The 17,591-nt window shown below is 40.2% G+C and overlaps 1 protein-coding gene across 1 annotated transcript in view; it reads left to right on the top strand.

Annotated features, from left to right (window-relative positions):
* Positions 1-17,591, top strand: part of adgrb2 (adhesion G protein-coupled receptor B2) — a 196,702-nt gene that overhangs the window by 143,118 nt on the left and 35,993 nt on the right. The window contains exons 21-25 of the mRNA XM_034705611.1: positions 3,014-3,083; positions 7,660-7,726; positions 11,893-11,978; positions 13,683-13,781; positions 17,159-17,258. Of these exons, the coding sequence (XP_034561502.1) occupies positions 3,014-3,083; positions 7,660-7,726; positions 11,893-11,978; positions 13,683-13,781; positions 17,159-17,258 (422 nt within the window). The remainder of the gene's footprint in view (positions 1-3,013; positions 3,084-7,659; positions 7,727-11,892; positions 11,979-13,682; positions 13,782-17,158; positions 17,259-17,591) is intronic.

Raw genomic sequence — 17,591 nt, 5'->3', positions numbered from 1 at the left:
TTATTATTATCATAGAAAAAACATTGTTGTTAAAATTCAGGTGTGAGCAGGCATTCTATATTTGGAAGGAAACATGCATGACTGTCCAAATTTCAGATTTTAAGAACTGCTATGAGCAGCCAACCAAAAAAAAACACTTTTTTTCTCTAAATGTCTCATTTTGTAATAAAAAATAGCGACAGCATATCTTTGATCACAGCAACCAAAGTTACAGGTGTTTTTTCCTTTTTTAATCACTGTCTGCCAGTTTATGCCAGTAATGGTTCACACATTGTCCTCATAGAGATTAAGTAATTCTTGTCAGAGGAAGTAAAACTGACTCTCCTCTCCATAATCGCAGTTGTCATTCCCAAACTTAGGCTGCTTGAGCAGCAGTTCAGTCAGTACACTTTTGTGTTTTGCGACATGCCCACACTCACTTACACAGAACAAAAGCTGCTTTCACTGTCTTAATGATTAACATGTTGTTTGGATAGGATAAAAACTGAAAATATTCCTTTAACTAATATTCAGTAGAAGGTTTAGATGAGTTAGAGGCTGCATAACTCCTGAAATAATACCCACAAACACAAAAGAAAGCTATCTTGAAGTTATGTTAGCATCAGCTGCACTCCACGGTTATGCTAGCATATTTTGGCATCGTTTGAAATGCTTCATTGCTTTTTTGGTGATAAACTCTTGGTCCTCTGTCGCTGATTCTTGTCTAATTATCAGTGGGACAGTGAATAAGTTTAGTCCATGACATTATCCTGCCCTCAAAGTTGGCAAATAACTTTAGTTAACATTACTAGCAGCAAAAGTGACTGAAAAAGAGAGATGATTATTGAAAGGTCCAGCAGGTAAATCAGCTTCTGAGAAAAAGTATTCTTACTGGGGAAAGATACAGTTTTCCTGATTTAGAACAAACTAAATTCAAGGGTGTGTGCATGTTTTTGGATAGAATCTGAACAGTACAAATTAAGCTAACACAGAAGCTAATTAGCTAATTCATTGATACATGTTTCACAGTGCTGTTAGGTTAGTGTTTAGTTTTATATACATTGTGTATTTCTGAAGTAACTTACAAGAGCTTAATGGTCAGTTTATCATTTAGTCACAACGTTGTGTGTTGTGTATGATTTGGATTAGTGGGGATACAGTTAAGTAACGTGCTTGTCTTAAAAATAAACTGGAGTGGAAGTTCCTGCTTCTACTGTGTCTGGAAAAATAAATTGTCCTTCTGTGCCAGAGGATTTTCAGCATAGCAAATGAAGCCGCTTTAATGAATTGGGTGCTGATTGAACCACTGTTGTGTGACATGAATTGGTGATGGAGAGCGGCAACACATGCGTTTTATAATGCGAAAAATTAATACAATATTATATTGTGGTGCTTAAAGTGTTTTCTGCTTTAATGACTTGTTTTGCACATTACTCATTAATAACAGCTTTCATTTGCTATACACTGACTGTTACACTCTTTAAGTATGTTCATGCGATCTTTTATAAAGCCTAAGATAGACAATATTTTTTGTGACACACACAGTCACAATGGGATCAGTGTGCATTCAGAGTCAAGGTAATCTCTGCTGTACATCATCCTCTACACCTCTCCATTGTGCTGGCCTCTCAATGCACCACAACTTGACGCAGCAGGCACCAGGGATGTTAAAGGATAATCAAAACATGTGATAAGATCAGAACAGCACTGGGGAGATGCTTTGTGATAGCCAGAGAAATTAAAGCCACAGCCAACACTATCACCACACACACACACACACACACACACACACACACACACACACACACACACACACACACACACACACACACACACACATTTAGACACACACTGTCTGTTCATTTCACATCATATCGATCCCACAAGTCTAATCTGCCAAGTCACTGATGCCCTTACCTGATACAGAGAAGGGACAATGTATGGATTGTTGTACAGTCACAGATAGAGAGAGAGAGATATCGACACTCTGTGTGTGTGTGTGTGTGTGTGTGTGTGTGTGTGTGTGTGTGTGTGTGTGTGTGTGTGTGTGTGTAGTGTGAGATGTATGATCATACTTCCAAATGCATATAAAATTGCATGAAACATTGAGTTGAGGAGATCAAACAGCTTATCCTCGGCATGTCCATTCTGCAATTTTCCCCCAAAATTATGTGATTGGGATCAGTTGCCATGGAAACAGGAGACTTGGGGTGTGACGGGATCTGTGTAAGATTAGCAGCTGTGCGCGTATGCCTTATGTATAAGGTGCGTGTTTGCTGTATTATACATCGGTGAAACGCCGGATTGATGTTGTTGCTGTCTAATTGAAACTTTGAGCGTAGCTGGTTTGCAGACCAGTCTAGCTCTCCCACCACCGTCTTATTTGTTAATGTTAATGTGACTTTTTCTAATTGCTTTTCATTTGCAGCCATAATCACAGCTCTGTTAATTACATGAATATTTCAGCGCCAAGCTCATTACGGGGGCCGAGCATATTTCCTTCTTTTTCTGGCACACGCTCTGTGACGCTCAGTCTCACTCTCTTTCCTTCCTCATTTATACACAGATACAGAGACACGCACATCTTTTGATTTCGCTAATTAATGCATGACTTATTGACCGCTCCAAGCTATGCCTCACTTTCTTATGAACTTTTTCCCCCCACATAGGTTAAACTATGGCATTGTTAATGTACACAATAGGCCAATGCAACAAGGAAGCCCTGAAATGCTTAATCAGAGCTTAAATCCCTGGCAGAAAACTGGGATCTAAGCCCAGTCTTCATGCATGTAGCTAGACCTTTGTGTCAGGGAGCACTCGGGCTCGTCCACAGAGCACACAGTCAGTTTCAATCATACATGCCCATGTTACGTTCTATTGCATGACTGCTAGGCATTTGAATAAGAAAAAGCGTATGGCACACTAGAGGACCTTATTTAGCAGACATGCCCTGTCGTCCTTATTAAGGCTTCCTTTTCTCCTTTGTCTCACCCTTATGGTCTCTCTCTCTCTCTGTTTCTCTTTCTGTCTGCAGGTCTTCCAGCTCTAGTCGTAGCAGTGTCAGTAGGATTCACCAGAGCGAGAGGCTACGGCACAGCCAGCTAGTGAGTACCTCTTTACAAACCCCTTCCTCAGGACTCCATTTGGATATCATAACTTAATCATACGTTTTTACTTCTGATATGTGCCTGGGTAGGCTGAAGGCACAGTGCCTTAAAAATGTACCTGCTGCTTAGAATTTAATGCTTACCCAAGTTCTCCTTTCACTGTTTGAAATAGTATCTCTGCCCTCAGGGTTTAAAGCAGGGGTCCAGTTCATAAATTTGTATATCTGTACCACTTATCTTGTAACCTACAGGAGGTGGTCAATGATTCAGCAGAGGTGCAGCTGAATATATAAACTCTGTTGTGTTTATGCTGAAAAATATGCACCTAAGCAACCCAGGTCCAATGTTGCTTCATTTACTCAACCCTAGACTCAGCTAAAAGAAATATGACTAAACCAACTGTGTCAAACGACAGCTCATGCACTTGGAGAACGACAGATTTAGCTGCTTTCCAGAGTTGTGCGAGGAGGATCAGCGTCAAGCACAGGCTTTTTTTTTTTTTCACACCATAGAGGTAAAGACGACAGAAATAGCTAAACTTGATTTATTTATTTAACCTTTATTTTTAACAAAATATTCTCAGTAAGACACAAAATCTTTTATAGGCAAGTGGTTGCCAAGACAGCAGTATAAAAAAATCACATTAAAGAAGGAACAACAGACTACAAGCCGATAAAATTTAGAGCATCACAAACTCCCTGTTTGGGAAACAAGTAAATGCTGTGAATGAAAGTTGTAACAGGGCTCATAAAGTATGAAAAATGAGTAATATCTCTTTAAAACAAGTTTGAAATCTCAATATATCTTTGCGTAACGTGACTGTGCTACAGGGTGTGCCTCAGCATGAAACACACACACTGCTCCCCATGTGGGTGTGTAGCCTTTTTAGTTACTTACACATTCTTAGAAGCTTGTGATTTAAGGTTCACAAGTTGAAGCCAGATAATACCATATCTCAATATAAGCAATGGAAAACTGAGTTTCTTTATTGGGACAGAGGTTTCGGGGATGTTGTGTCCTTCATCGCCTTCATCTCCTTACATCATGTTACTTCTCTCGGTGGAGCCTATCTGGGAATGCAGGAGACTAGGATACCATCATCCCTCTTCCCCCACACACCTGCTTCCCCTCAGTCCTACATGGGCCATACACTCCAACCCTCTACAGCCCTGACACTGACTCCAAGTTCTAAAATGTGCATTGACTCTAAAACACGAAGTCACCGAAACGCACGCTCAAATACAACCATTGCAGCAGAAAAGGTAAATAAATGTTTACACCCTACCTTTTATATAGTTTTAAAACAATTAATGGAGTTATGCTGATGTGCTACGTGCGTGAAGACAGCATTTCTCTTCATGTAAAAAGACACTCATCTTCAGACCCCAATCTGTAATGCAGTGCAGTGTGACTGTCTCTGTAGATATAACTACAATCAATGCATTGACATGATTCATACGGTGAACTGTGTGTTCGTGGGCACGGTGGCACAATCTCTTTGTGCCCTTCTCTTCTGCGTTTAGAGAGAGCCTTCTGTGTTTTACCATATATGCTAACATTTATAGATGCCAGGGGTTGGTCTATAACCGAACCCACAAGGCTCATGTCTGGAGGAACACTCACAGCTGAGGATTTGCATCTAATTCATTATTGGATTTCATGGTGGTAGGCGTAATTCCCACAATATTACATCACTTTACCTCTGCTGTTCACATCACACATCCTTTATTTCTGTGAACCCCTAAAATTGAAGTCCAAACTATGCCTATCGTGTTAATTAATTGCGGTGTATTTCCAGGTGTATATTAACTCTCCATGTCAGCAAACATAGTGCATTCAGATGTTGCCTAGGTCAAGGGGATGGCTGTTTCCGAAACAGCCTACTATACTAGCAGCACGTACTGATTTGGCCAAAAGTCAGTATGTAGTATGTTAACAAGAGCAAAATCTGCAGAATGCAAAACTACCCGGATGTCGTACTGATTCAGGAAAATTTCTCAGTATGCAGCAGACCAGTCTCTCTCACATACTATTTCCCATAATGCACTGCACTAATGTTCAGCTTCTTCCTTTTTTCGTATATGACGAAAGCATTCAGTGCTTATGTGCTGTGATAATTATTAAATTCTGTATAAACCACTTCTTAACTTTTTAAATGATAAGTGGATGCTAAATCAGTGATTTTCAACCAATGTGCCATGAAACACTAGTGTGCCATGACAGATCATCAGGTGTGCCGTGGGACATTTTCCAATTTCACTTAATTAGTCCAAAAAAATGTTATTCATATACTGCAAACAATTTGCCATGGAGTACGTCTGTGCCTGCAGTGTAGTGACTGGCAGAGTAATTCAGTACTCGTCCATGTACTGACCTACGCTACCCACCCACTGGGTGGCAATAAAGCCCATTAATGACCTTGTTCATTTAAGACAATAGAATTAATGATGCGCGCAAGAGGTGTTTGTGATAAGACGCAGGTGTACAACGGCGATGGATAAATATTCGAAAAGGAAAAAATGAAACTCCAAACTGGGCCCTGGACAAAATTCTGACCTGGATGAAGAGCGTAATATGGGTGGTGGAAAAGGCAACTTTTTATGAGAAAAACTACATCAGTGTCAATGCCTTGGCTCAAAAAAGGTTGAAAAACACTGTGCTAATAAGCAGTTTTTCCATCAGCTTGATCATTGTTTACTTCCGCTTTCCAAAAATCCAGCGATGCCTGGCCCAGCATACGGCATAACAGATTCAACAGAACAGTCATACTAAATGCTATCTTCAAACACAGTATGCCTAGGTAGCATGTAGAAGGCAGTATCAAAAAAGACAGTGGCTGTTTCCGAAACGGCCCTGCTACATACTACTTACTAATGTAGTAGGCAGTAGGTATTGCCTCCTACATACTGCGTTTGAATTTAGTATGTAGTATGACTGTTCTGTTCGATCTGTTATGCAGCATGCTGAGCCAGACTTCGCTGGATTTCCGGTTTCGGAAAGCGGAAGTAAACAACGGCGAAGCGATAAATAAAATGCTTATTTAGCATCCATTTATGATTTAAAAAGTTAGGAAGTGGTTTATATGTAATTTGATAACTTTCACAGCACCCAAAAACAGATTTCCTCCCGTCAAAAATGAGGAAAAAGAAAAAGCAGAACGAGCGCTGTGCATTATGGGAAACAGTACGCGAGGCAGACTGGTCCGATGCACACTGAGATATTTTCCCGAATCAGTAGACATCCGGGGAGTTTTGGCTTACTGCAGATTTTGCTCTTGTTCACATACTACATACTACATACTGAATTTTGGACATATCAGTACGTACTGCTAGTATAGTAGGCGATTTCGGAACAGCCAGTGTGTCTCAGGTCCAGCATGCTACTGCAGGAGGAAAGAGAACAATCAGTCGATGAGTAACACCTGTGCCAATCAACTCTTATACAAGCCACACCCTCTTATACAAGCCACTCCCCCACCTCGCTCCCTTGCAGATGAGTCTACACATTCTAAATTCAACTGAGATAAACATCATGGAGTATTTTGTTGAAAGTAAAAGTTAAAACTCTGCTACGCCTGAACAGTTTGTATTAAAGCTGGCAAGATTTGTAAGCAGCAACCTTAGATTTATCTACACATTTCTGTTTAAACGGTGCTCAACTATGATTACTTCAGCTAAGCCACTTCACACAGCCTACTTTAATACACTGAGTACAGCAGGGACAAAAGCACAAGTGCACACATCTTGCATTTAGCTAACCGTTCTAACTCCCTTGTCCCTGGATGAGAAGCTGTTTGAGGAAAGTAAAAGGTTTCCAGCTCATTTAAGCTTAAATTATTAGAGGTGACAAGTCAAACCACCTTCATTTCTGAGATGTGGATTTCAAGCTTTTTTTTTCTCAACTAATGATGAACAGCGACAAGCTTATGCATCAAGTGTGGATGTGTAAGATCATACTGTTACTGTTATTAGCAGGATGTTTAAAAAAAAGCTGTATTAACACTTACTATTGGGCTTTGTTACCCAGTAAATATAAGGGAATCAATGAAAGCACTTTGAAAATGTTAACAAATGAACTCCCTCTCACTGTAGTTAACATCCCATTAATATGAGGGCTGCATATTAGCTTTTGGGATGTGTGGTTTTAATCTTCCTCTTTATTGAGCTGCAATTAAGACAACAGAGGGGATTCAGTACGCTCTGATGACATCACTGGAGGACACATTTAAACTCATTAACTCTCAATAGCTCCCACTAAATGGAATTTCACAAGACCATTTACAGTTTGAGGACATGTTTTAGGTAATGTACATAATAAATGTGTTCAACACTGAGGGCAATATTTGCAGAAACATGCACTTACCCAGCCTCAAAAGTGACTGCTTTATCTCTCCTTTAGAGGATTCAAGAAAATGTGATCCCTGTAATTGGTTGTGTATTTGTTGTGGTTAAGTACCTGGCGCTCGCAGCAAGTGAAACAGGAGACCTGAATGTGTTAAAGTGATGATTTGTACAGGGGTAATTATGTGACTGCCGTGTTCTGTGCTCAAAACACTTCTCTGTTTTTGCTCTAGCTGCTGGTTATCCTTGGAGGGAGGGCTGCTTTATGCCTTTGTCGGGCCTGCTGCTGTCATCGTATTGGTGAGTTCCAACAAACACACTCTCCCTTGACAAAGACGAACTAGCCTCCACCACTATATGTTCACATTGCATAATTCTGCAAATATTTTGCTAAGTTAGCTTCCAAGCCAAAAGCTTTAAAGCAGCTGAAGCCAACCTCTGAGGAGTTTCCTCTCCCCCTCTACCCTGGGGTGTCCACGCCAAAATGATGACACGAGCACTTTGATCGTTGAGTTTGAAATGTCAGGCCAGAAAGACTACAAAACGCACTCCAGCAGACAGAAGCTTCCAGGCAATGCAACACTAGACAGATTTTTAGTCCAGCAGTCAAACATCTCACTCTTATGTGAACTTACATAATATGAGTTACTGTGGCTGATAAATTTGACACAACCAAATATGGAGATTGTCACATTGTAATAATAATGTTGGAGGTTAAGTCACATAATTTTGTCCATTTGTGTTTTTTGCCAATTGTGCTTAAACACTCTTTTCTCATGCTTACAAGTAAATGTCGCTGTTTTGTTCAGCAGCAAAATTGGGCGCATTGATTGCATCTCAGTGGTGTTTTAATCATCTGTTGATGTGTGTGGCTGTTTCCAGGATTAGCTAATTTCCCCCAAATGAATTCCTGGGTGGATACTTCCACAGCTTAACCTATTAAGCCTGGATGGGGTACTGAATTTTAGTTTGGTAATTGCTGCAACAGCTATTGTCATTATACGGGTGTATTTACTCGTGCATAAGGTGTTTTTTTTCTTGTCTCTTGTCACACTCACTGTAAACACATATTAGGGAGGATGTGTGACTCTAACAGCGTCACAGGTGTGCAGAGAGATATATGCATGTTTGAAGTCATTCCTGTGGGTGCAAGGTGACATGGGATTAATGGGTGATGAATATTCATGATTATGATAATATTTTGGCTTCAAATGCTACTATTATTAAAATGTTAGTCATAAAAAAAAGTTTGGTTGGTGCTCTTTCTTAGGAAATCAAATGTACCTGTACAGATTTATTTACACTCACACCTACACATTCTACTGGAGCCATTTGAATCCAAAATCCATAATAGCATAAAGCACACACACACACACCAATTCTTGCGAGCACATTATGGAAGCAGGGAAATCTGTCAAGGTAACATAAAGCACCATCAAAAAAATCAGGACTTCACATACTTTTGTCAGAAGTGAGGAATTGGGCCACAGCCAGCTTGATTATTTTGTTGTGAGTACTGCCATAACACAGTAATTTGAGGTTTTTAATGTACACAATAGTAAGCATCTCACAATTAGCATTAATTAAGTGCTGACTGTTGTTTACCATTCTACAGCTGCAACAGTTTAGTGCAGTAAGTTGATGCTCTGTTTTTCACCAGAGGGTGTTGAGCTCTGCTTGGGGAGGTTAAGCTCCACGATGATAAAGCACTATAGCTAAAGATACATAGCTGTAATCTAGTTTAATCTTAGCTAAGTGTGTATGCTTACTGCAAACTATAATAGGTAAAGCAGAGCATTTACAACACACCCTTCAGTGACCAATTCAAGTGAATATTTTCCTTTTTCCTCTAGTTTTACTCTGTCATCAGACAACTCAAGGCAGGTAAAAGTCAGAATCTGATACGTAAGGACAACAAACCCCTAAAATGGTCTAAACAGCAAGATTAGCTGACATTTCCGAATACTTCCAAGTATTTATTGTCATGTTGGTGTTAGTTCAAGTCTAATGAGCCTTTATACTTTGATATGGCATATTGTTTTAGCCATTGTATGCTAACTTCCAGTGGCTTTGAAAAAAGTTTTTCTTTTTTCTTTATAGTTTCTTTATACAAGAGTTCAAAAGGTCACAGCTATTATATTATAAATCAAAGCACAGTTGCACTCATTTGTTTGTTTGTCAGCGTCTCATGTGTCTTGGAGTGCTTCCATCTTCCCGTCATCACTACCTCCACAATGTCAATGTACAATCTACACCCCAGCTGCTGTAATAGTCCCCGGCCCCCCGGTGTTGTTGCTGGGGCCCGACTCTGACAAACAGCTGTAATGAGAGTGGGACATCGGGCAGAGAAACACAGACCTTCCCACAGGAATCTTCTCTAATTAATGAACCTGGCCTTGGGCAAATAGCAGAGCAGGATGATGCTGACTATCAGAGCTGAGGCCAGACATGACTGGCATGACAATAAGACTCTTGCAATCCGGCAGATTGTGGGTAGTTTTCAGCAGCATACACATGAGAGGACAGGAGATGAGAGGGAAGGGGTTTTTAGCAATTTGCGAAAGCTGCCAGATGTACTCTAGGTGTAGCAAAGGAATAGGCTTCAAGTAAAAAATCCAGCTTCTGCAGCACTGGAAATTCAACTGACCACATGAAAGTCAGACTTTAAATGCTCTTTCCTTTAGGATTTCTGGCTGTCGTGCTCAGAATCTATAAAATCCTCCTGCCTAGCCAGATGCTGCTTTTGGTGACAGATGAAGAAAGGAATCCAGGCAGACATTCACTTTAGGACCTTGTTAGAATGGAAATACATTGAATACACAGTATATGTATGTGTGACTGACATTTTTTCTTCAATGCACCTTACTTCTTACACATGAATAACTACACAGAGAATCCGCAGAGGAGCCCACACAGGGTGACAGAAAGAGTATGAGTGAATGTTGGAAGGATTAGAAGGAACATGTCGCCAGCATGGAAAATCTCCAAAATGGGCAGAAATTCAAGGCAGAGGTCCGCATGTGGCAAACCTTGGCTCCGATTTGTGTGTGCGTCAGTGAATCTAATAGAATCTTGATCACTGGGTCACTATAGCCAGATGTTTGACAGACTTAACTGTGGAGTCCTCATTAGTAAGGGAAGCCAGGATGAGATGCAAAAAATCTACCTCTCCCCCCTCCTTTTTTTAAAGAAAGTCAAACATTTGTAATAAAAGCTCCTGCTGTTCATAGGAGCTCTGCCTCAAGAACTAATCCCATAAAATACAAGCAAACAAGAACATAAATCTAGGATAGACCAACAAAGCAAAAACAACAAGAGCAAGGTTGGTGAGGTGAAACTGAAATGTTGGCATGGGTATAAACAGTGATATGATACTATTAGGCCACGATAGTGATTCCTATTGGCGGGGCGTTTCAGGTGATGCTGCCCTGCTTGTGAACTCAACTTATGCTGCTAATTTCAAAGTTCAAGACAGATTTCCCCATAGGAACAATAGAAGTCAGTGTTGTGCAAGTTAACACTATGCATGTGCTAGCTCAAAGTTATTTTAAATTTGAACCAAGTTCATTGTCCAGAAAATGAACTGTTCATTTTCAGCTTTGAAAACTTAGAAACACTGGAAATTCCATTATTTCCGCTCTGCTCTTAAACACGCTAGCCAAAAAAAATACTCACAGACATGCAAACAGGATCATTTGGGCATGCAGATGTTAGAGTGAGGGCAGTACATAATCGAGCAGTTGTGGCGTCTGGTGCCCTGGCCGAGCCCAGGAAGTTAATTGGCGCCTTTCCAGCAACAAGTCCCAGGCTCCATACTTGGCCCATACCGGGACTTGAACCAGAGACCTCTGGACTGAGCAACTGCTGCCCCTTTAAATAGTGCGGGAGTAAGAGGAGAGTTTACAACAACTAAAGAACGACAGCAGGTTTGAGGAGAACTCTAAGGGGATGAATGCTTTTCCGCTAAGGAGGGTTGGTGGCAGTAGTATACAGAGAAATGCAAAATGCTCCTGTAGACATTAAGAGGAAGACTCTCAGCAAGCGAAAATGGATGTGTATGAAATGTTTTAAAAAATGCTTCAAAAAACTGTTTCTGTCAAATACAAACGAGTTAGTGATGAGAATTTAAACCCTACTACATTTGAGAACATGGTATAAAAAATACATACAAAAAGTTGAAATGCTCTAGTATAAAGTGCTGAAAAACTGTGCATTTTTTACTCCAAATAAATGTGCAACTCTCTGTAAAATGTGATTGAGACGATATTAAGGCATCTGCTGTGAAGAAGCGAGTCAGCCTGGGATCCTACAGCTAAAACCCTGTCACTTTCAGTCTCAAGTCTGTAAGACAATTAAAATGTCATCTTCAATCACCTTAAAAATATTGAAAATCTGTTACAGAGTGTGTGAGTCAAATCCCTGCTGGCAACCAAGCTCCTGATCAAACTCTTCTCTTCTTCATTCAGGTGAATATGCTCATTGGAATCGTGGTGTTTAACAAGCTCATGTCCCGAGACGGCATCTCAGACAAGTCTAAAAAGCAGCGAGCGGGGTAAGTTAACTTCCTAAACTCTCTGCACCTAACACAGACACAGTCCCACAACGCACATTCATCCGTCTCCTCAATTTTTAGTTGGAAATTACGACAAATTTGCTGCATTAGATAAACTTCACCGTCTGTCGGACACAATCTCAGGGAGACAGCAATTTCATGGTTACTCGAACCATTTTTTCTGGTGTCTGTGAACACACACCTTTGTGTACACCTGTGCCCCATTCAAAAAACACATTCCAATTTTGGCGTCAAAATAAAAGGCATCTGTTATGTTGTGTTTTTTTGTGAAATCTATCACAATTTAACTACTAATCCCACATAAATACAGTCTCCATCTAGTTGTCTCAGTAGCACAGACAAATATTGGATATGAAAACCAATTGCAGATGGAACCCTAATTATGTAATATAAACACCAGGATTAGGTGGATGAAACCTAATGCAGTATTGAAATCCAATAACATGCTCTAGACAGTCATGCACACACACACGGTGTGCATATATACCATACATGCATGCATATGCATCCACCTTCACCATTACTTCTATGCAAGCACATGCAGGCTGTTCATCATCCTTACTAATCCTCAGAGCGGAGTTTTCCTCAGCTCTTGCGAGCAAATCCATGCTTTCATTTCCATACCTATTGATTTCATTGTTTTCTCCCTCTTTTTTAAACACTCCTCTCTCTCTCATTCCATACCTTTCAATGTCTGATTCTTTTGCGCAAATTGAAATTGATAATGTGTGTAATGCTGCAAGGGTTAACAGCTCAGACTTGCTCTCCGGGGGGTTAATTAGCTTTTGTTTCCCTGTGACTCAACTGAGATTAAACCATTCGATGTGTACAAACACGCCCCCGCGCACACACACAAAAACAGATGTACCTTTCTTTGTTCCAGGAAAAGTCATCAGTGTTATCCGATTATTAAGCACATTTCATCTCAAATTCTCAGAAGTGTGTGTTCCACGCACATGCACGTCTCGTCGGTGCTATAATAGACGGTGATGTTGCTAACAGGACGGGCTGTCATTAGCGTAATGTATTTTCATATGAAGCCTTGGGGATGTGACTGGTGCTAAGGCAATGAGCTGTGATGGGGCACTAATGTAGCATAGCGCATGCATGGCCCCATCATTCTACATCGATATACAGTATACACCCAGATACACTTTCTCTCTGAGTATTCAACTGTAAGCAAACAACCACAGGAGTCTTCTTTCCCCCTCCTTTTACACCCCTCTGAAGCTTCATTGTGCACAGTCACACGCACACAACAATGACGCACACACCTGTTGGGTGTACTACCTTGTCTGTGTCACTGTAATCTGTTAATCCACATGACTCTGTTGTAACATTGCAATGTCCGTCTTTCACTTTCTACTTGCTCTGGATCAATCTGACAGTTATTCATCACTGCTACTTTTTAAGATCTGGTTTTAATTTGCCTTTCTTTCTTTTCTCCCTCTCCCCTTCCCTCTTTTTTCTTTTCCCCTTCCTCTCTTTGTTGTCTCCACTTTTTTTTTCTTTTCCTTTTTTTTTCTTTTGCAACTCCGACACCTGCACTTTCACCTGTTGCCATATCTGGAACCGGTCTTTCCATGCATTCCCTAATCTCCACTCCCCCCTTCTCCCCTCCATGGTTGGGTGTATTTTGTTTGTTTGTGTGTGTCTATGTGTGTGTGTGCACATGTCCTAAAGTGTCCCAGCGGAGGCGCGTAGCCGACTGCTCCTGAAATGCTCCAAGTGTGGCGTGATCTCGAGCACCGCTATGTCCAGCTCTACTGCCAGCAGCGCCATGTTAGTCCATCTTCATCTTTCTCTCTGTGTCTATCTCTCTATTTCTGTCTTCTACTCTCTCTCTCTCTCTCTCTCTCTCTCTCTCTCTCTCTCTCTCTCTCCTCCATCCTTTTAATCTCTGACTGTGGGTAATGATGCAGGATGACATTCAGACTTGTCTGGAATCGAAAACAAACTAATGATAGGAAAAAAAACAGAAAAACACCTGCACTGCAAGCCGGCACTGTTTAATGAGAGCATGTTTTGATCCAAAGCGTATTTTCCTCAGGTCGCACTGTGCAAACCTGACCCGTGTCAAACACTATTTGTGAATCGTTTTTTGAGTTTGTTTTAACTTGTTTGTAGTTTGCTATTGCAGAGGCTTTAACGCAACAGGGCAGCACAATGTCAGTAATGCACTGCTGTAATTGTCTAGATTTGTCTCATTATATTATCTCATGTGGTGAGCAATTCCTACTTTGAACTCTAAGTGACAGTGAACGCATCATATTTGAAAAACAGAAAACTAGTAGAGCCTTTCAGACACCCAACAATACAATCACATTACAAGAACATGGGAGGCACAAGTATATCAATGATTCTATTAGGACTCATTTTTTGTTTGTTTTTGGATGCAACTTTCTGGGAAGTAGCCGCAGAAATTCATTTGCCAGATGTGTGGAGAGCTACACAGCTTGTGGAAATAGATTTTTAATGTCTTTGGTAACTCTGGAGGGAGCTTTGTCAAGTCTGAAAAATTACTACAACAATATTGGAACTACACTTCAGCTCAGAGAATACAAGCTCAATGAGCTGTATTTTAGGAAATGTAACTCATTCATTGGGTTTTTGGGAACTTTAGTCCCATTTTAAGATCTAAAAGTTTGAATGTGGCCTAGATTTTGAGTTATCTTTTATCACTCCTGCTTTATTCTGCTTCCTTGAAATCTCCAAACTTTGCAAATGCAGTCAAAAAATACTTAAATATTCTATTTGTTAAATTTTTTGCGTTGTATTTCTCTAGCTTTAAAAAACATTGGCGGGTAGATGCAACACAATTACAATTCTACACTATTTTTCTTAGAGCGCCGTATTATTGAACATGAACAAAAGGAGTCTCTGAATCTCCCAGCGTGCTTCACCTTTAGGTTGGTGTCATTGTAGAATGTGTAAAGAATAAAAAAAAAATGAAAGACTAAATTTTTTGCTAAGACACGTCCTTTTGCTCTCAGTAAGAGGGTTGGTTGTCATGGTTTCATGTTCAGTGCAGCCAGTCTATTAATGAAAGACCCTCATTCTGTTTTACTGTTGCAAACAATCCTGTCCATATTTAACTATGTCCTCGTACAAATCACTCATTACGGCTTTGTGTTTGTTTTGGATGAGCGCTCCATTTAAAGCCACAGCTCTGTTCTTAGTTGTGCTGTTGCATCGTTGGACACTGTGATTGGAGGGTAATGGGATGAGATTGCCTATTTGCAGTAACAGCTTTGCATCAGTCTTTTTTTTTGTCTTTTCGTTGTCACTGAGAACAACAGTCATTATTGACTTTTTTCCACACAGTTTAGTAAAACTCAGACCCAGCAATACCTTTGCTGAATCTACATTTGGTCTGTTATATGATATTGTCATTTTTTGTTCCTGTATTTGCAATTATTTTTATATCTGCAGTATCATTGCTGTAAAACACAAGCTTTCAGTTGTCAACACATATTCGTACTATAATACCCTCTTTCATTACCTGTGGCATATCTTAAGTCGGATAGCTTTTTCAACTCACACCAGTGGATATAGGGGACTTGTTTCTAAAAGCAACTCTTTAGCACTTTTATGGTCTGTGATATCAACTCTAATAACTTTAAATTAAATCTTGATGAGAATTTGGAAACAATGACATTTCTGCTCAGCTAGTTAACCTTGTTGTTAAACATACTGTCAATTTATACTCACTTGTTGCTTTAGTCTTCATACCTAAGGCTTCCTAAAAGCTGAACCAAAGCACAAGCTAGCTCGCTAGTCTTGACCTTAAACAAACTGTCAAGTTCTACTTACTGTATATTTTAATATTACTACCTTTAGCTTCATAACAGCTTATAGCTGAATCAAAGCACAAGCTAGCTGGCTAGCCTGAATCTTAAATAAACTGTTGAATGATACCTACTCAGTGTAGTTCTAATCTGACTTCCATACCATTAGCTGATGGCAAATAACCAAGCTTGAGCACAATCTACCTAGTCTTGCTTTTAAACGTACTGTCCAATTATACCTCATACTATATCTTGTTCGGCAAAGTGATTTTTACTTTTCGGCTTAGAAGCATACTGATTAGCTCAAGACTGAGCCAAACACACTATGAGCAATGCAGCAGAGTAGAAACATATCTTGCCGAGTTGTACCCGAGACCTGTTATTAGCTGGACTAGTGTCGACCAGTTTTCTTGCATCATAACTTTTGCGGTTTTATTATTTTTTTCATTGCAGGTATTATTTTAAGTTTTGGGTTTTATCCAGGACAAGTAGATTGCAGCTTGTCGTAAAAAAAAATCTGTATCCCAAACCAAAGAACCTGAATATAAAAGTCTTATTTTTTTCTTTAGCAAGTGGTAATGGTATTTGAAAGATAATTCCCTTTGAAATGTTGTCCATTAAAGGGTTTTTATGGACTACATGGGGGGCCTCAAAAGCCTCCACATAGAATATGGGCTGTTTCTGAACCACAGCCAATTTTATAGCTAAAACCAGCAAACACACAACAGCTGAAAACTTTCCACATTAATAGTTCGACAGCACATTTTAGCTGTATTGCCCTTTGTGATCTTATAATTTTACTTTGGCCACATGCCACCAAGGGGCGCAAATATTTCTTAGTGTAGTTACACAAAGCTGTCTATCTGTCAGACTGATGGACATAAAACCATAAATATGTGCTCAAACAGCATGAACATTTCAAATTGGTGTCTCACTCCACACACTTACACACAAACTCCTCAGAAACCACCATGTCAGTACTTGTCAATGGCCTGTCTCCCCCCTCCCTGTTGGCCCCACTGCCTGTCGTCTCACAGTCCACCAGCATGACACTTAGAGTGCATCAACCATGTAATTGTGAGCAATTGTCAGTCTCATAACTATCTACATGATTACACATCATCTTCCACCTCTCTGTTAGAATATTAAGTCTGATATGAACCTCAGTGTGCCAATCAGCCGCAAATTGCCCACCACTGAACCTGTTACTGATCCATGTGTGTGTGTGTGCGTATGTGTGTGAGGAAGTAAAAAGGGGAGTTATGTGACTTAACAGAGCTGACTGGTCTGGTTTTAGACTGAACCCCTTGTTCCCTCTCCTTCCTACCCCCTCCCCCTCCTCCTCTGTTTCTCTTTCTCTTTCTCTGACAGGGCGTCTCTGTGGAGCTCCTGTGTCGTTCTTCCTCTCCTAGCATTAACCTGGATGTCAGCCGTGTTGGCCATAACGGACCGGCGCTCCACTCTCTTCCAGGTGATGTATCTCACAACACCATCAGATGCTCAAAGAGCGTGACTTGTGATGCACCATAGAATATCTTCTGAAAAAGGGTGTGCGGCTTCAAAATGTGGATGTTGCATGTAGAGACATCAGTCACAAACTGGCCGCTCATGTTAAAAGAAGTTAAGAACAGGGTGCGGTTGAAACAGGCTTTAAATCTGAGATGATAAAATATTATTTTTTATTTATTCACTTATTTTTTCAATTATTGCTTATTAATGCTGCACAATATTACAAACATCCTAAACACTAAAACTTTCTCTGCTGAAATCAAGGGTCCTCTGTGTGTGAGATTTTGTTACTCTT

This window comes from Notolabrus celidotus, chromosome 16 (assembly GCF_009762535.1).
Source record: "Notolabrus celidotus isolate fNotCel1 chromosome 16, fNotCel1.pri, whole genome shotgun sequence".
Classification (NCBI taxonomy): Eukaryota; Metazoa; Chordata; class Actinopteri; order Labriformes; family Labridae; genus Notolabrus; species Notolabrus celidotus.
This window is presented reverse-complemented; position numbering and strand designations above follow the sequence as displayed.